At 24.6% G+C, this 21,643-nt stretch overlaps 1 protein-coding gene across 4 annotated transcripts in view; it reads right to left on the bottom strand.

Moving 5' to 3' along the window:
- Positions 1-21,643, bottom strand: part of LOC123272299 (neurogenic protein mastermind-like) — an 83,880-nt gene that overhangs the window by 33,824 nt on the left and 28,413 nt on the right. For 2 of the 4 annotated variants that reach the window (XM_044739006.1, XM_044739007.1), the window contains exon 1: positions 4,734-5,904. The exons of the other annotated variants lie outside the window; for them this stretch is intronic. In XM_044739006.1, coding sequence (XP_044594941.1) covers positions 4,734-4,739 — 6 coding nt within the window. In that variant the 5' untranslated portion in view covers positions 4,740-5,904. Of the gene's footprint in view, positions 1-4,733; positions 5,905-21,643 lie in introns of those variants that run through there. 4 annotated transcript variants of the gene reach the window in all.

Below are 21,643 nucleotides of genomic sequence, written 5' to 3'. Positions count from 1 at the left end.
GCTTTTCTCTCATTTTTTTCCTGTCTTTCTATTCTTCTGAGCTTGTAATATAACAACCCCTCGGTTTACACTCCTCCGACGTTAAGACATTATTACAATCTATTGACAAGCCTCTTACTAAAAACAAATAAATATTCTCCCCAGCAACACACATTTTTTATGCTTTTTTTTTGTCAATCTAATCCTACAAATTTTATGTATTTGCTTTGTATTAATAATTTACTTCTTTAAAAAAAAGAAAGAAATTCAATATATTTATGGCAGACATTTTTTTAAATATATTAATTTTTTTTAATTAATAAATTTTAATAAAAAGTTAAAAATAAAACTATCAATTTTTCTTAATGGTTTTATTTTTTTTATTTAAATTTTTTCTTCTTAAGAAGTTAACAAAAATTACCTGACTTTTGTAACAATAACAAGTTTTTATTTATTTTTATATAATTGCAAGTTTTTTTTTTTATCAGATTATTTATTAAAAAACTAAAAAAAGTTCCCAGTTTGCTAAATATCCTTAAAAATTATTAGAAGTATCAAAATTTTTCTTAAAAATCCATAAAAAGTGGCAAAAACACTGAAATTATTAAAGTAAGCTTCATCTGACGACAAAATGGCGGTAGCGCGCACGCGCATGCGCGTTAAAACCCGCGCGAAAATTTTAAAATCTAAAAATTGTTGTAATAAGATATTTTAAACAATAATTGACAAATATTCTAAGAAATTATGTGGTAGATTATATAAAGTAGGCTAAAATATTTGGCTCATCAGACTTTTAAAAAAGTTTTTACTTTTTCTTAATAATTTATGAGTTTTTTTGCTTAAAAATGAGAAGAAAAATTTCTAGTTTGATAAATATTGACAAAAATCATCAAAATTACCAATTTTTCTATTAAAAATTAATAAAAATACTCCAATAATAGAAGTAAGCTTCTTTGAACAACAAAATGGCGGTAGCGCGCATGCGCATGCGCGTTAAAACTCGCGCGAAAATTTAAAAATCCAAAAACTGTTGTAATGAGATATTTTAAATAATAATTAACAAATATTCAGAGATATTATGTGGAAGATTGTATAAAATAGGCTAAAGTATTTGACTCATCAAATAATATTAGACTTCTGATAGTTTTTACTTTTATTAAATAATTTATGAATTTTTTTAGTTAAAGAATGAGAAGAAAAGTTCCTAGTTTGATAAATATCGACAAAAATGATAGAAATTACCAATTTATGTTAAAAATCAGCAAAAATACTCCAAAAATAGAAGTAAGCTTCTTCGGACGACAAAATGGCGGTAGCATGCACGCGCATGGGCGTTAAAACCCGCGCGAAAATTTAAAAATCTAAAAAGTGTTCTAATGAGATATTTTAAATAATAATAAATTAAAATTTATAGATTTAACTATATAGATTAAATAAATTGAACAAACAAATAAATAAATGAATAATAAAATATATAAATTAATACAATCAAAGCAATAAATCGTTCGGGGAAAAAAATGTTTTATCTCCGATAAACAAGTCTGGCAATTGCTTGGATTGTTGATCGGTGTTTATGTTATTTTGAATGTCTCGAGGTCTGTAGCTCGAAATAACGGCGGGAATTGAAATATAGAAACAAAATGTAGATGGAATATTATAGCTATATATAGAATACATAATAGAGCTTGAGTGGGGGAGTAAAAAGTTGGAAAAGAAAGGTGTATTACAGATAGAAGTATGCAAGTAAAACAACGAGCCTCTTTCGGATTCAACGAGCACGTACACTTAGTAGTTGGCGCGCGCGTCACCCACACATTCTGTTCCTGCATACATACATACATTTCTATGTATATATATAAAGATATATAGAAGTAGAGTCAACCCTCTGGCCTTCCTATCGATCCATGCCGAGGTATTACACACCCTCCTCAACTCTTGCCACCTCTACGGTGAAATCCTCGCGGAGGTGAGTCGTATCGGGTTCTCGTGCGCTCTGAATATCTTTCTCTGCTCACGCTGCTTTCCATTCGTTAAGACGCAAATTATTAGTTTAACTATCCCAGTCTTAATTATACCTGATATATACGGTCAACTTTTTTATTCAACTTGTTTTATTGCTCGAGTTATTTTTATTGCCGAGAATAATTATCCTTTAGAGATAAGTTTGTTGTTATGGTAATTTAACTCGACAAAATTTTTTGATGTCATTTTTTATAAATCTGATAATAATTTAATTTTTAATTTTAATAAAATTTGCAACATTTTTTTTTTAACAATAATTTTAAAATTGAAGTTTAAAAAAATTAAATTTAGATGAAAAAGCTCCAAATTGATTTTTATAATCAATAAATTACCTTGTATCTTATGAACTATATGGAATTTTTGAAGATATAAGCTCACCCCGATGTTACATTCATCGAGACCTTTCATTTGAGTACCCACATCAATTTTTCATATATTTTATATATTTATATATATGTATATATGAAAAATATATGAAAATGCATGTGGGTACTCAAATGAAAGCTCTTGATGAGTGTAACATCGGAATAAGCTTATATCTTTAAAATCGTCAATATTTAAGAAAGTACAGTGCAATTTAACGAATATCTAGTGAAATATTGACATTTTTAAAGATATAAGCTCACTCTGACATAATACTCATCGAGACCTATCATTTGAGTACCCACATCAATTTTTCATATATTTTATATATGTATATATGAAAAATATTTTAAAAATGAATTATAAATAAATTAATTTAAAAAAAAATGAATCTAAATTAAAAAATTTTAAATCTTCAAATATTCATATTATTTCAATAAAAATTTAACTTTTAATAAATATGTGTTAATTCTATATTAATAATTCCTAATTATTCTGAGTACAAACATAAACCCAATAAATTTATAAATATAAATCGGTTGATATTTACGTATCGACTAAAATATTACCGTACGAATGGAAATGTGTATGTGTACCCCGTCGTACATATGAATATAATTATTTGGAACGTTCTCCACTTGAGCGATTCTCGTCACGAAGCTAAATATATCCAAGGTGGATGTACACAATTTAATCGTTTCATCAAAGACGCAATCTCTGCCTCCAAGGATTAAAAATTAACCATCACATCTTTGTGATTATCTTTACAATATCTACTAACGATGTGCAAATTATTAGTATTATTATTAATTAATAGGGACAGAAATATTTTCGATAATCAATCTTGTTATTTCTTCAATCTTCCGGTGAAAAAAATTTATATTAAAAATAAAAATTAATAATATATTTCCAATAGGTAAATTTATCTGTCTTAAACTTTTTAGTTAATATTAAGATTTATAAAATATTTATAAAAATTTAGCTAATAGAACTATATTTTTATTCATATTTGATATATTATTCATTTATTTTAAATATACACTGTATAAAAATTTGCTGAACGAACATCGAGCTTTATTAAAATTTGGTTCAATATTCCAGTAAAATATTAAAGAAAAAATATAATCAATATTTATAAATTTAAACTTGAAATAAATTTTTTTTTTAATTATTTATCAGTATTTTTGAATTTTATTTTAGTTCAATAAAAATTTTTTTTAGTCTAAAAACTCTACTCGGATATTTTCCAATTAGAATTTGATCACTTCTAGTTTTTTACATAAATTTATTATAACAGATAAATATAAAAAAAAAAATTAACTTGAATCAAACGAAAAAATTCTTAAACCAAGAAAATAATTTTGAAGAATTTTATTTGTCTTAAATCAAGACGAAAAATTTTTTTAAGTAAAATTTTCTTAGTATAAAAATTTTTCTACTCAAATAAAGAAGATGAAGCTCTTTAGAATTATTTATTTGATTCGAGTTAATTTTATAAAAATTAATTTAGCCGACATTTAAAAATTTTTATAATTGTTTCTATTGAAATAAATTATTAAAAAAAAAAGTTAATTCAATTTTATGAAAATTAATTTAGCCGACATTTAAAAATATTAAAAATATTTTAAAAAATAATTTATTTGTAAAAAATTTTAAAAACACTAAGTGCAATTTAAAAAAAAATATTTTTTTATTCAAATTTAATAAATAATTTTTTTAAAAATTTCCATAATAATTTTTTTTATTTTTTGATTTTGCTTAATTTATTAAATAAAAACTAAAATACATTTTTTTTTTAATTGCACTTATAGTTTTTCAAATTTTTTACAAATGAAATTAAAAAAAAATTTCTTTTTAATAATTTTATGACAATAAAGTTAGCCGACATCTAAAAATTTTTAGATTTATTTTTATTAAAAAAAAATTAATTGAAAAAATTTCACATGTAGAAAGTTTTAAAAATTATACGTGCAATTTAGTAAAAATATTTTTCTCTTTTAATTAATGAAAAAAAATCAAAAATTGTTGAACGTCGTTTACTTTTAAATAATAATAAAATTAGCCGACATTTTTGATTTTTTTATTTTGCTTAATTTATTAAATTATAACTAAAAAAATATTTTTAAAAAATTGCACTTATAGTTTTTGAAGTTTTTAACAAATGAAAAATTTTTTTTTGCAATAATTTTTTAATAAAAAAAATCATAAAAATTTTAGATGTCTAACTTTATTTTTATTAATTTTATTATAATTTTTTGAATAAAAAAATTCTAAAAATTTTTAGATATTGGCTAACTTTATCATCATTAAATTTTCAACATTTTTCTACTGAAAATAAACTAATAAATTAACAATATCCATCAACATACCATCATTCCTGTCTAAATCAGCAGTTCTAACAAAACAGTCTCCAAAAAACTCCCAACAATTAAACACTATTCGTAAGTATCCCAAAAAAATGATCAAAAATAAAATTTATCACTAAATCGAGTCTTGTAACAACAAACCTCAGCTTAAAAATAAACAACAATTATAAAATCGTAAAACAATAATTAAATTACAAAGACAGAAGACATCGAGCGTGGAAGCCGCGGTTAGCCCCGCGGTCAACCGGTGCCCGTATTTCTGCACTTACTCCGTCGACTTTTGACCTCTTTGGCGTTTTTTACTCAATAATATATATCTTTTGACGGGTGAGACCGATAACACAGAACTTCAACATGTTTGATAGTGCCTTGTGCGGACATCAAGTGTCGGCTGTCGGCTACAAGCCCACTCGCACTCACTTTTACACTCGGCTCCCGACAGGTCCATCATGTCCGAATACAAGTAGTCCAGATAGTTTTCGATCAAAATTTTCTTCCTCATCATCATCATTATCTTCATTATTTTTATCTTCACTTAGACCTAACGAAGTCTAAGTCCACCCTTGGCCGAAGATGAGACTCAACCTCCTCCAGACACTCACCGAACACCTCCATGACATCGGCAAAGAATTTTCGGCAATTATAAAAATCGAAACAAATGTAAATATATAGACAGCTTGTCAATTTTACTCTCGTAAATCCTCAACAGGTGGTTAAACTCTTCCTCCCTCGATACTCACTCGCGCACTTGTATGTCAGCTTTACAATCATCGTACTTATTTTATATACAATACGTGTGCTTGTCAATTTTTCCGCTCAATTTTCTACAAAATAATAATAAAAATCACTTTATACTTTAAATTTCCGCTTAATTTTTATTTAAATTTTTCTGGACAAAGTTGCAAGCACGATAACTTTTCAAAAAATTAATTAATCTTCTTGATTCTTTTTTTAATGGCTTCATAATTATTCAATTAATTGCCCTATTGAAAATGAGCGAAAACGCACAAGTAGTTTTTGAGCACTAACCAAAAAAAGTGTCAAAATCGAGCGCTCAAAAAATTATCCCTTAACGCGGCCATTTTTTATGACGTAGCAGAAAAAGGCGCCAAAAATTTAAATTTAAAAATTAAAATCTAATTTATCAAAAAATTGTCTGATATTTTTGAATAATTGACACTAATTAATCACAAAAAGTTCAAAAATTTCTCACTTAGTTTTTTAAAACCTGTCAAATTAATTAAAAAATGTAACTGATTTTTGTATTTGTCAGATATATTACTGAAGAAAACATTTGTAAACTTCGAACTTTGATCGGCTACGGAGTTGAGCAACGGAGTTCGAGAGCGAAAAATTTGGAAAACGAGGCTAGGTCTAGGAAGTGCAGACGGTAGGTTCTACGGAAAGCTCACGAGCGATTGACTCCTGCGCGTCCCAACCGCGGCTGTGTGCCACGCGTGAGGGAAATAACGTGGGAGGAGGCTGCTTTCCATGGGGTAGGGAGACCGATGAAGGAGGAAAGGAGCCGACGAGGGAGAGGAGGTAGGCGCGTGCCGTTACACGTTAACAGGTGGAGTGCGCGTGCCCAGGAATCTCTTCTTCTCTTTCCCCGTTAACACTCCGCGTATCACTCTCTCCTCCTCATTATCAACAATATACACCTATATATATGTATGTATGTATATCAACGTCTTCTCTCAACACCTCAATGTCGATATCAGCAACCACTTTGCGACACTCTTCAACCACCCTTACTTTGCTCCTCGTTTAGTCACTTTACTAAAATGTCAAGATATATTTCTTCTTATTAGAAATAATTATTATTTTTTTATTAACATTTATTGTTATCATTAATTATTATTATAATTTTCATTATTATTATTATTAAAAAATGTATTAAATAACTAATAATAATAGTCTTGGTTAAGAATTTTTAGATAGTTATTATTATTATTATTATTATTAAAAAATTTATTAAATAACTAATAATAATAATCTTAGTCAAGAATTTTGAGATAGTTATTATTATTATTATTATTATTATTATTATTATTAAAAATTTACTAAATAGCTAATAACAATAATCTTAGTTAAGAATTTTGAGCTAGTTATTATCATTATTATTATTATTTTTTATTATCATTTATTATTATTATTAAAAAATTTATTAAATAACTAATAATAGTAATCTTGGTTAAGAATTTTGAGATTATTATTATTATTATTAAAAAATGTAGTAAATAACTAATAATAATAATCTTGGTTAAGAATTTTTAGATAGTTATAATAATAATAATAATAATAATAATAATAATAATAATAATAATAATAATAATAATAAAAAAATAATTATTATTGCTGTTATTTTTAATTATCATTTATTATCATTATTATTATTATTAAAAAATTTATTAAATAACTAATAATAATAATCTTAGTCAAGAATTTTGAGATAGTTATTATTATTATTATTAATAAAAATTTACTAAATATCTAATAACAATAATCTTAGTTAAGAATTTTGAGCTAATTATTATCATTATTATTATTATTTTTTATTATTATTATTAAAAAATTTATTAAATAACTAATAATAATAATCTTAGTTAAGAATTTTGAGATTATTATTATTATTATAATTAAAAATTTACTAAATATCTAATAATAAAAATTTTAGTTTTTTTTAATTAATTAATTAACAGTAATGTTAAACACTATTAATAAAATAATTAATGATCAACAATTAATGATAGTCACTAATGGAAGACTTGATAAAATTTAATTAATAAAAAATAATAAAAAAAAATTTCAACTTTAAATCACAAAAATTTATAACCAACAATGGAATTGCGTTATATTTAATAAATGAATGACTGGGCAAAGTCATTTATAATTAACCCAAAATAATTCGGTGATATCTAATCGTTGAGTGTATAAGTTAGTAGTTAGTAGCTATCAACTAACTGTCACGCGAGTGTAGCACGTGCTCGGTATAAAACCGCGGAGAAGGATACACTGGTAGGTCGTAAATGTTCTTGACGCCTCAAAGAGTCGCCAGCCACTGAACATGAATAGTATTGTGGAACACATACACGGTTCGCTTTTGTAGAGTAAGAGTTATTCCACTCGAGATCGCGAATTATTCGCGTCGACTCGGGTGGGCTCGGCCAGTCTCGGGATGACTCGTGTCAAACAGAAACAACAAACTATGTGGATGTGTGTACATGTGTGCAAGACTGTCATTTTATTCCGCTTCTTCTTTATCTAATTCGAGAGATTCTTCACTGGTAATAGGACTAGCAAGCTTACTTTGCATCCGTACATTCTTATTCGGTTGTATTATAGACTCTACTTGGTCATGTTGTGTGTAATGTCCTTTTTTGTAAGACGTGGGAGTTTGTTTTTTGCTTTGATAAGTTTGATGATCATTTTTAAACTTGGTTCTTGTATGAGCTTCATTATTTTTATTGTAAATTTAATTAATGTTAAAAAAAATTTTTTTTAATGATTTTTGATAGTTTTTTTATGATTTTATCAATTTTTTTCATTGTTGAGTTAATTATTTAATTACAAATAACAGAAATTACTTCCAGAAGTATTAATTTTTACATTCTTTCGAGTTTCTAGTTCAATAATCTAAAAAAAATCAATTAAATGTATAAGAATCGAAGAAATAAGTGAAAAATAGCATTCTTAGACTCTTTTCTCATCAAAATGGCGCCCAGGCTTTCAAAATGGCGCTCGCGCATGCGCAAATTGGTTCATCTAATTTCAAAACTTTCTATACTCCTATAACTTCAATTTTCTTCATCAAAATTGCTATTTTAAGCATTTATACCCCAAAATTTCATTTAGCAATTTTATAAGTTAACTCTTGATAATTTTTCTTATAATTCCATCGATTTTTTTTGTTATTAAGATAATATTTAGCGATTAATAAAGAAAATAACTTCTGAAAGTATCAATTTTTACATTCTTTTAAGTTTCTAATTGAATAATCCAAAAAAAGATCACTTGAAATTAAAATAAACGAAGAAACAAGTGAAAAAAAGCATTTTGAGCAGCTTTAGGCTTTCTGCTCGTCAAAATGGCACCCTAGCTTCTAAAATGGCGCCCGCGCATGCGCAAATCAACGCATTTAGCTTCAAGACTTGCTATACTTCTAAAATCTCAATTTTTTTTGTAAAAATTACTTTTTTAAGCAAATCCATGCTTGAAAAAATTAAATTTGGTAAATTTTAATACTTTAAGCTGCATAAAAAATAACTTTTGAATGATTATAAGCCAAAATTTCTCCCCTTGCAGAATTTCCAACAAAACGAGCTTCAGATAAGGAAGACGATAACTTTAACCAAATACATACTTAGCTTAGGACTGTTTAGTGGTTTAGGAGTTTATCAAGAAATGATACGGGATCCGTGGCATGTACTGACAACACGGGGAGCACGTCGCGCGCACTTTAACCTTATACCTACTTTATTCTCCCCTCTCCTTTATCTCGGTTCTGCTTCTGCTTCCATTAACTTCCATTGTACTTCTCTGTCGCTCGGGTCCCTTAGGCGGTCTCTTCTACTCCTACTCATCCTCATCCTCATTCTCTTCTACTTCCACACACTGATCGTTGCGTCATCAGGATTTCACGCTACGCCCGGATTCGTCGGACGCTAGCGACGCATCTGTAACGTCTGCTTATAGGTATACTATACCTAACCGCGACGTCGCCAGTGTCACTCAACCACACCTCAATTATACGCTCCACACTCGTCTAATCATACCTTGTTAATATCCTTATTTATTACGACGCCTAGTTTAATTTGTTTTTTATTATTATTAATAATTAATATTAATATTAATTCAGAAAATTTTCTTATTTTATTTTTAATTAAGTTGGGAATTCCCGTCTGATCGCAGCTAGACTCTTACTACTGCGTTCGAATTTTTAATTTTTTACATTATAAATTTGTATAAAATTTTATAAATTAATAAATACATATTTTTGTTTATATCTAAGGAATTTTTTATTACAAAAATTAATTAAATTGATAATAAGAAAAATTTGTAATTTTAAATTAAATAATTTTTTTGGTATAAAATAAAATTTCTTATTTTAAAAATTAATAAAGATTTTAAAAACTAGAAAATATTCTTTAATGTAAAAATACAAAATTATTTTGGAGTTTAAAATTAAGAAAAAATTAGTTTTATTGCTGAGAATTTGGATAATTATTTAATGAATTTATTTGTCAAAAAATTAGGTCTAGAAAATGAAAATTAAGTTAGCCGAGATCTAAAAATTTTTATAACTTTTTTTTATTAAAAAAATTAAGAAAAAAAATATTCATTAGTAAAAATCTTGAAAAATTTTAAGTGCAATTTTAAAAGAATATTTTTTTGTTCCAATTTAATAAATGAAAAAAAATTAAAAAATTAAAAACGTCGGCTAACTTTAGTATTATTTTTAAAAAATTGCATTCATAATTTTTTACAACTTCTAAATATTGAATTTTTTAAAAATTTTTGTACTTATAATTTATTTATTAAGAAAATTTTCAAAATTTCAAACTAATTCTTTTTTTTAATAAAGAAATATTTTTTAAAAATTGCATTTATAGTTTTTCAAATTTTTTTATTAAAAAATTTCTAGATGGCTAATTTAATATTTATTTTTTTTTCAATTGATTAAACAAGATTTTTTTTAATTATATAATTAAAAAAATTAAAATAGTTAATTAATATTTTTCATTAAAAAAAAATAAATTTTTTATTTGTCAACTTTTAGAAATTCGTTCAAAAAAATGAACTTTCAAATGAAGAAATATTTTAAATTACAAACAGGTATACTGTCGCAACCTTCCGAATTTTCTGGAAAACAATCAATGAATTTCCAGAATAAAAATGTAATTAGACCTCCGAAAAAATGAAATGAGAATAATAAAAAAATTGATTAATTAAATATGCAGAAAAAGTGGAATTTTTGAGACACATTCAGTATTTTTTCACAAAAGACTGGGAGTAGCAAGAAAGAAAGACGGGAGAGCTGATGGAAGATTTCGAGTGAACAGATTGAAAGTTGGCGGCATGCTACAAAGTTAACCATCACGAATGCCACCTACGCCACTGACAATTGTCTCTCTTGCAAGTTGCGCGCGACGAGGACGTTGCACTGTAAAACTCTCCTTCACCTCCATCTCCTCTCCCCCTCACTCCGAGCCTCCTGTTCTCCTCCTCCATCTCTATGGAAAGAGAAGTAGCGGCGAAATTATGGTCAACACACATTCCACCGTAGAGATATAGAATTTTGAATAAGAGAAATCGCGCTCTATGCACCAAACTTTTCAAATCTACAAATATTTATTTCCTATTAATTATTAATTTTTAATTAAAGAAATTTTCAGGCTAATTAATTAATTGAAAATTTTATTAAAATAAATACACTTAAGAAAATTATTAAATTTAAGAAATTATTCTTTTAATTGTTTATAAATAATTTTTTAAGAAAAAATTATGATGCTAAAATTATCCGATGTTCAAAAATTTTATATTTTTATATTGTTAATTTTGAATTAAAGAACTTTTCAGGCTAATTAATTAATTGAAAAATTTCATTAAAATAAATACACTTAAGAAAATTATTAAATTTGAGAAATTATTCTTTTAATTGTTTATAAATAATTTTTTAAGAAAAAATTATGATGCTAAAATTATCCGATGTTCAAAAATTTTATTTTTTTTTATTGTTAATTTTGAATTAAAGAAATTTTCAGGCTAATTAATTAATTGAAAAATTTCATTAAAATAAATACACTTAAGAAAATTATTAAATTCAAGAAATTATTTTTTTAATTATTTATAAATAATTTTTTAAGAAAAAATTATGATACTAAAATTATCCGATGTTCAAAAATTTTATTTTTTTATATTATTAATTTTTAATTAAAGAAATTTTCAGGCTAATTAATTAATTGAAAATTTTATTAAAATAAATACACTTAAGAAAATTATTAAATTTAAGAAATTATTCTTTTAATTGTTTATAAATAATTTTTTAAGAAAAAATTATGATGCTAAAATTATCCGATGTTCAAAAATTTTATATTTTTATATTGTTAATTTTGAATTAAAGAAATTTTCAGGCTAATTAATTAATTAAAAAATTTCATTAAAATAAATACACTTAAAAAAATAATTAAATTCAAGAAATTATTTTTTTAATTATTTATAAATAATTTTTTAAGAAAAAATTATGATGCTAAAATTATCCGATGTTCAAAAATTTTATTTTTTTATATTGTTAATTTTGAATTACAGAAATTTTCAAGCTAATTAATTAATTAAAAAATTTCATTAAAATAAATACACTTAAGAAAATTATTAAATCTAATAAATTATTTTTTTAATTGTTTATAAATAATTTTTTAAGAAAAAATTATGATACTAAAATTATCCGATGTTCAAAAATTTTATTTTTTTATATTGTTAATTTTTAATTACAGAAATTTTCAAGCTAATTAATTAATTAAAAAATTTCATTAAAATAAATACACTTAAGAAAATTATTAAATTCAAGAAATTATTTTTTTAATTATTTATAAATAATTTTTTAAGAAAAAATTATGATACTAAAATTATCCAATGTTCAAAAATTTTTGTATTTTTTTTAATAATTTAATTGCAAGTGAAAAGGTGTTTAAAAAAAATTGCACGCATAATTTTTTTAATTTTCTGCATGTGAAATTTTTTCTTTCAATTTTTTGTACTAATTTTTTTCAATAAAAAAAATTATAAACATTTTTAAATGTCGGTTAATTTAATTTTTATAAAAAAATTACATTTTTTAATAATTAATCAATTTTTATTCATTAAATTCGTCATAATCAAAAAATTACATTAATAATTGACCCAAAAAAAAATTACCTGATCGATTATTATTATTATTATTATTAAATAAATAAATAATTAATTATTATTAAAATTACGAATTATAAAAAATGTCTAAAATTTTTTATTCAAAGGTCTAAATAATTATTTACAGACATTAAAAGAATACTTATAAATATTTATTAAATAATTTAATTAAAAAAAAAGTAATTGATTTATTATATCTATAATTTACAGAGTTAATTATAAATAATAATTCATAACAGTTAATAAATCATACTATATAAATATTAACAACTTAGTTTAATCAATAAACTTGCACTAATTTATAATTACATAGGTAATTAACCAACACCTTGAGTCTTAAAGATATTTAATAAAAAAAACCACCGTGAGTTCAAGTTTGCAGTTGTTTATTTTTCTAGTGAACTCGATTTACTTGTTTGTGTTCTACTTTTCCCAGCATTCACCCGTTTCAATTTCAATAACAAAAATATCTCTTTCTTTCATACAATTACCCCTTAATTCTATCTTCCGTCCTTTATCATAACCTAAAATTCACATTATCAAATTTGTATCTTCAATAACTTTAAAACCACCCAATCAATTTTCAAAATTCCTTTTTTACAAAATTCACCTCCGCAAAATTGAGGTCTCGACAAAAAATTATCCCAAAAGACACGCTAGTTTCCGAGTAACACCCAAAAAAGTCTTAAAACCGGGAGCGAGTTCCTTACCCGCCATGTTTACGCAGCGCGGCGCTAAAAGGCGCGAAAATTCAAATTCTCTTTGGCGCTTATCGTGTTTTAAGCTTTATAAATCAATTTTTCGGGGATTGGGTTTGTGGTTGCGGATTTTGGGGGTAATTTAAGCAAAAATAGATGAGTTGAGGGCCACTGAGGTGTGCTGCATTCCCCCTGTGCAGTCAATGGCGTAGACTGCTCACTCTCAAGCAGAAATTGCAGGATCGTGAGTGTAAGACACATTTTTACATTTTACAACTATTACTGATAATGACAATAGTAATGAGAATGAGTGATGTAATAATTAATAATCTATTTTATATTATTAAGAGAATAAGCAAAATTTAAGAAAGTACATTGCAATTTAACGAATATCTTGTGAAATAATGACATTTTTAAAGATATAAGCTCATCCCGATGTTACACTCATCAAAATCTTTCATTTGAGTACCCACATCAATTTTTCATATATTTTATATATATATATATATATATATATATATATATATATATATATATATATATATATATATATATATATATATATATATGTATATATGAAAAATATATCAAAAATGCAAGTGGGTACTCAAATGAAAGCTCTTGATGAGTGTAACATCGGGATGAGCTTATATCTTTAAAAATGTCAATTGTTAAGGAGGTACAGTACAATTTGACAAATATCTTGTGAAATATTTATATTTTCAACGATTTAAGCTCATCCTGAAGTTATACTCATCAAGACCTTTCATTTGAGTACCCATATCAATTTTTCATATATTTATATATATTATATATATGTATATATGAAAAATATATCAAAAATGCAAAGGGGTACTCAAATGAAAGCTCTTGATGAGTGTAGCATCGGGATGAGCTTATATCTTTAAAAACGTTAATATTTAAGGAAGTACAGTTCAATTTAACAAAACTCATTATTTAATTAATCAAAATTTCATTTATTTATACTTCACAAGTTACGGCAATCACACAGTTGCTCGTAACAATAATGAATCTATATTAAAGTCTCAAAAGAAGGAAATCAAATGTCGCGTCTATCTATTCTTCTTTTGAAGAGAAAATGAAGTCGCTTTTGAGATGTGGTTAACTTCTCAGATGACGATGACAGTGTAGTGCTATGTGGGCGATGTTGGATACCTAATCGCGCTTTCACACCAGTACAGACCGTTCGGTGTAAAAGCTCCACCGTCATCCCCTCTGCTGACGTTATCCTGACCAACCGGCTGTTTACTGTTTGGCCTCCCGGGATATCGATCCCAGTGGCGTAAGAACCCCACAAACACACAGACATAGACACTTCTCGTGGATGTTGTTCATACACTTTGCCGCTGGAAGTGATTGTCTATGCAAGTACTGGCACAAATACTGATACTAGAGCAATGAATGTGAATATAACTTGTACCGCTACGCTATAATAGTGAATAGAAGACAACGTGCGGCAGCCAGTGCGTCACTGACTTTGCGTCGATGCTCTGCTCTTACCCCCGATAATACTCAACTGACAGTAAATAAACCCCCGTTTGGTACACTGAAAATCCCATTGATTACCTCGATTTCATCCGTATCATCGATTTATAATTTTTATTATGATTTAATTATTTTGTTAGTTTTTATTTGTTCATTTTAATCCTTTGTTTCTATTGTTATTAATTTATATCCCGTATAAATTTTGGTTTATTCAAACCAATAAGTTTATGTTTTATTTATTGCCGGGTGAATCCAATAACGCTCCATTTCAACGATTATTTATTATTTTAATGAATTATTTTGATACGGTAAATAATTCAGTCCTGTTTGAGTTTAATCCGGTACAATGCCTCCAAATTTTTGGTCACAAAATAATTTTAGTGGTAAATTATTTTTTATATATTAATTCTGTAAGTTTGTTTTTTAAAAAATTATTTTTAACGCATTTGTTGAAATTTTTTTAAATTAATTATATTCACATTTTTTTGGAAAAAAAAAATTTTTTTTGGAAAAAAAAATTTCATTTGAACCAAAATTGTGTTGATCTTTATTAATTTTATTAAAATAAATAAATTTAGTTCTGAAAATTCTTCAAAAATATAATAATTTAAAAACGTTAATTTTTATAATTAGGCGCGCAGTAGCCCTATCGGATCCGGCCTTTGCTTACCAAAGCATTGGACCGGGTTCGAGTCCGGCGTACACCAATGAATATTTACAATATTCAAGTGTATTATTCTGCTCAGCCCAAAAAAAATAAAACGAGTTCCAATCTCAAAAGTTCACCCCCTACCGTAGTCGCTCACGACCTTAGTAGTTTATGCGACTATAAATAAATTAAAAAAAAAAAAAAAAAAAAAAATTTATAAATAAAACAAATTTTTTTTTAAGATCAAAAAATAAAAATAAAATAAGTTTCTTTAAGACAGTTTTTTTTCAACTCAAAAGTCTGTTTCTAAAAATGTCTCTCATAAAAAGCAATAAAATATTGCGATTTCCACGAGTCTTGACTTGGAAACAACATTTAAACTTTCTCCTTTTTGCAGCATGTATTTACATATTCACTGCTTAGTGTTCAATGCACTGTTTTCTAGTACATATACATACAATCAATCCTTCTTATAATAGCGATACATAACATTAGTAAAAGTATAATATAAGTAATAAATCCAAAGTGAAGAATATCTTCATTTTTTTTATAAAATATATAATACACTAAAAAATAAATTATTTTGATACAATAAAAAAATTCTTGAACCAATAAAATAATTTTGAATCAAGTAAATTTTTCTTGGTTCAATAATTCTTTGTTCTTATTTAAAATTACACTGATAAAAATCTAAATTAATTCAAGAGAAAAATTCTTGAGCCAAAAAGATTATTTTTTAATTAAGTAGAAAAATTATTGAATCAAAAGATTTGTTTTTAGCTCAAGAAAATTTACTTATTTAAATAATTTTTTACTTGATTCAAGATGATCAATTTTTTTAAAATTAATTTATTGGTCTAAGAATTTTTTTCTTAAATCAATTTAATTTTTTTATCAATGTACACAAAATAAAAATTACTTGAATCAAGTAAATAATTTTAAAGAGCATTATCTTCTTAATTTGAGTAGAAAAATTCTTAAACTAAGAAATGTTTCTTGATTTAAGAATTTTTTGTCTTGATTCAAGACAATGAAACTCAAAATTATTTTCTTGGTTTAAAAATATTTCTCTTAATTCAAATTAATTTTTTTTAAATGTATGAAACTCTTAAAAATGGTATTTTTTCTTGAAGAATTTTTCTCTAAAATCAATTGAATTTTTTTATCAATTTAAACAGAAAAAAAATTAACTTTATTCAAGGAAATAATTTTAAAGAACCATCTTCTTGATTTAAGTAAATTTTACTTGATTTAAGAATTTTTCATCTTGATTCAAGACAATAAAAATCTTCAAAAATATTTTCTTGGTTCAAAAATTTGTTTCTTAATTCAAATTAACTTTTTTAAAAGTATAAAATTCTTAAAAATAATATATTTTCTTGAAAAATTTTTATTTAAAATCAATTGAATTTTTTTTATCAATTTAAACAAAAAAAAAATTAACTTTTATCAATTAAATAATTTTAAAGAAGATTTTCTTGATTAGAGTAGAAAAAAATTCTCAAACTAAGAAATATTTTTTATTTAAAGTAAATTTTACTTGATTTAAGAATTTTCATCTTAATTAAAGACAATGAAACTTCAAAATTATTTTCTTGGTTCAAAAATTTTTCCTTCAATTAAAATTAATTTTTTTCAAGTGTATAAAACTTAAAAATGATATTTTTTCTTGAAGAATTTTTCTCTAAAATTAATTTTATTTTTTTATCAATGTAAACAGAAAAAAAATTTTCTTCTATCAAGTAAATAATTTTGAAGAACTTTATCTTCTTGATTTAAATAAATTTTACTTGATTTAAGAATTTTCCATCTTTATTCAAGACAATGAAAATCTTCAAAATTATTTTCTTGGTTTAAAAATTTTTCTTTTAATTCAAATAAATTTTTTTTAAGTGTTTAAAACTCTTAAAAATGATATTTTTTCTTGAAAAATTTTTTTTTAAAAATTGATTTAATTTTTTTATTAATGTAAACAGAAAAAAAAATTAACTTTTATCAATTAAATAATTTTAAAAAACTTCATCTTTTGATTAAAATAAATTTAACTTGATTTAAGAATTTTTTATCTCGATTCCAGACAATAAAATTTTTCAAAATTATTTTCTTGGTTTAAAAATTTTTTTCTTAAATCATTTGTACAAAAACTCTTAAAAATAACAATTTTTCTTTAAAATCAAATGAATTTTTTTCAGTGTAATATGTAGAGTATCTCAACTGTAGACTGTAGATATGAATCGCGAATCCACAGTAAAAATCAATAATCAGTAATCAATAATCAATATTTGTAAAAAAGTGTTAGATAGCGGAGATTTAGTTGCTATGTTGATATATAAGGTAATAATAGCATACTGTGGCGTATGCGCGATCGCGGCCGCGAAAGAATTTCTGACAGCGATCAACTGCGCAACGGTTCGAGCCAGAGCCACGTATGCTCCCCATATTCATATACATATTCACATACTCAACATACTCAATACACATCCCGATTATTGTCTGTATAAGGTCTATTATACACACATCAGCCGTCATATGTGCAAATGTGTGGAAATGTGTGTAAATGTGGTGTAGAGCAGAAATATGCGGTATACATGACTCGTTTTATTTCGAGTTGGAGTATCGAGCCACGCGAGTCCTTTTTTTCTGATTCTTTCTCCTTTTTATTCGGCCGCCCTCTACTCCTACAACTCATTACTCGGCGACTCCCTCGCTACACCTCTTTCGTCTGCATAGTCCATCAAGACCGTAACTTTATCCCAACACCGCGAACCGCTTTCTGGATATTCTGGATATTCAAGAATTCGACAGGAGTTTTGTTAAGACCCGGTTCCATTTGTTTCTCTCTCTTTGCACTTATTAAGAGAAATCGGGAATTGGTAAAAAAAATCCGAACAAAAACAGTTTCACTGTAAAAAAATCGCGCCAAGTCCACGTTCATAAGACTATTAAGAAAAAAAATTTTTATTTCTTTACAAAAAGATATAAAATAAAAAATTAAAAAATCCAAGTAACCGATATGGTTGTATATGATTTTTGGAAATTAAAAAAAATTTTGTTGTAAATTTAAAAATTAAAAGAAACAATTTTGGAACGTATTTAGTGCACTGATAGAAGGATTTGTTTATAGTTAAAAATATTTGTTAATATTTAACAAATCATTTATTAGAGACGACTTTTTAGTCCTTAACAAATATTTCTTAGTATTTAAAAAGATTTATTAATATTTAATAAATGAATATCTGATTTATTAAATACAAACAAATCATTTTAAATACTAAGAAATATTTGTTTGATACTAAAAAATGGTCTCTAATAAATGATTTGTTAACTATTAACAAATATTTTTTTAATACAAATAAATCCTTCTATCAGTGTGTGCGTGGTTACGAAATATTTCACTTTTTATGAAATTCCTAAAATCTATCTACTAGGACTTTTAAAAAAAATTGAAGTACACAATGACGCACACCAAGTACGTTCCAAAATTGTTTCTTTTAATTTTTTAATTTACAACAAAATTTTTTTTAATGTCCAAAAATCATATACATCCATATCGGTTACTTGGATTTTTTAATTTTTTATTTTATATCTTTTTCTAAAGAAATAAAAATTTTTTTTCTTAATAGTCTTATGAACGTGGACTTGGCGCGATTTTTTTACAGTGAAACTGTTTTTGTTCGGATTTCAGTATTTTTTGTAATTATAATAAAAATTTGCAATTGGTACCAACTTAAGGTAGTTGTAGCTTGATAGGCATTTCAACAGAAAATTATGAAATTTTTTTTACTGAAAGATAAATATATTAATAATTCACTACCAAAATTCCAGATCAATTGACCGCACCGTTTTTGAGTAATTAATTTTCGAAATTGTATCTTTTACACGTAGAGGTATAGAGAGATGGTAAAGTTAGTATGAAATCTTTGGCCCACTCGAGTGGTATGGAAGATTTCATACTAACTTTACCATCTCTCTATACCTCTACGTGTAAAAGATACAATTTCGAAAATTAATTACTCAAAAACGGTGCGGTCAATTGATCTGGAATTTTGGTAGTGAATTATTAATATATTTATCTTTCAATAAAAAAAATTTCATAATTTTCTGTTGAAATGCCTATCACGCTACAACTACCTTAAATCTCAAGTTGGCTGCATTTTTTATAGCAAACTATCCCCTTGAAGCTACAGTTTATGTACAAATAATTGCAGCGCACCTTGGCGGGTGTAGATACAAGCTGTGAAATTTATTTTTTTAACTGTAGTTTCCCATCTATTGGACTATTACCATGCATTCTCGAATTACTTAGTCTGTGGCATGTCACTTTTTACATCGAAAAAAAGTCAGGATCGAAATTTTTGAGTTTGCTATAGTTTGTGCTGATAAAATTCAATAATTTCAAGTAGATTAATTGTTATAATTGAATATAATTAATTGATATCAGTAAAATAAAGTATGAATTACTGTTATAATATAAAATTTAGGAACAAGATGTACCGTAGAATTAAATAAAATTTTGCAACCTCGAAATACCGTTCTGCTTACAGTAAACACACTCGGTAGTCTGGCGCTCCGTTTACAACGGATTTGAACGGAACTTGGCGCCAGATTCTACCGAATCTGTAGATTTGAGGGAATAATTCTTGAGTCTAGAATAAAATTTTTAAGAATTTTATTTTTTTTTATCAAGTAAAAAAATTATTAAATTAAGTAAGTTTGAAATAAATATAATATTTTTGTAAAATATAATATATAATAATTGCAAACTAATATTCATTTTTTTTTTATAAAGAATTCAAGAAAAAACAATTTTGAATAAAAATAAATAATTTTTAAGAATTTTATTTTTAATCAAATAAAAAAATTAATATATTAAATAAGTTAAAAATAGAAAATCAAATTATAAATATATTTTTTAAATAAAAAATAAAATAATCGCAAAATAAAATTCATTTTTTTATGAAAAATTCCACAATGGAAATCTTGAATAAAAAAATAATTTTTTATTATTTGATTTTTTTTAATCAAGAAAAAAATTATTAAGTTAAGTAAATTTGAAATAAAAAATTAAATTATGAATATAATATTTTTTTTAAATACAAAACAATAATTATTACAAACTAAGATTCATTTTTTTTCTATAAAAAGTTCAAGAAAAAAATCTTGAATAAAAAAAAATAATTTTTAAGAATTTTATTTTTTTTTTTTAATCAAGTAAAAAATTATTTAATTAACTAAATTAAATTATAAATATAATATTTTTTTAAACTACAAAATAAAATAATTACTATCTAAAATTCATTTTTTCTTATTAAGAATTTAATTAAAAAAAATCTTGAATAAAAAAAATTAATTTTTAAGAATTTTATTTTTTTTAATCAAGTAAAAAATTATTAAATTTTAAGTAAGTTTGAAATAAAAAATTAAATTATAAAAATAATATTTTTTTCAACTACAAAATCAAATAATTACAAACTAAGATTAATTTTTTTTTTATAAAGAATTCAAAAAAAAATCTTGAATAAAAAGAAATAATTTTTAAGAACTTTATTTTTTTTAATCAAGTAAAAAATTATTAAATTAACTAACTTTCATTACTTATATGAAGAATAATTATATAGACATTCTAATTAGCAAATTGTCTGACTATTTTAGAGAATCTTCCATTTGTACGAAAAAACAATTAGTTCAAAATTTATTATTACTTTAAAAAACAATTTAGTATTTAATAGAGGTGTATTATTTTGGTTTGGATCATTCAAATAATTAATAATTAGACTATTGCTACATCAAAATATTAAAAAATCACTCTCTAAAAAATAAGGAGTTAAACCAACTGCTAATTATAGTTTTAATTTATTTTCTTGACTCAAGAATTTTTCTTTTGAATAAAGTTAAATTTTTTATCAATGTAACATCTTGGTTCCTCTTTCAAAGAAAATAGAAATTTAAATATTAAATTTTTCATTAAATAGAAATTTAAAAAAAGCGCTCTGCTAGACAAATAAATTTTTAAAAAATTTATCAGCTATGTACGCTTGCGTACTCCATCGATTCTATCAAAAATTTATTTATTTAAAGCTTCAATCTTTGCTTATAACTTTTTAAAAATAAAATCTTACTTATTTTTTGAGCATTGTTTTTTTTATTTAATTCTC

Source organism: Cotesia glomerata, linkage group LG9 (assembly GCF_020080835.1).
Source record: "Cotesia glomerata isolate CgM1 linkage group LG9, MPM_Cglom_v2.3, whole genome shotgun sequence".
Lineage (NCBI taxonomy): Eukaryota > Metazoa > Arthropoda > Insecta > Hymenoptera > Braconidae > Cotesia > Cotesia glomerata.
This window is presented reverse-complemented; position numbering and strand designations above follow the sequence as displayed.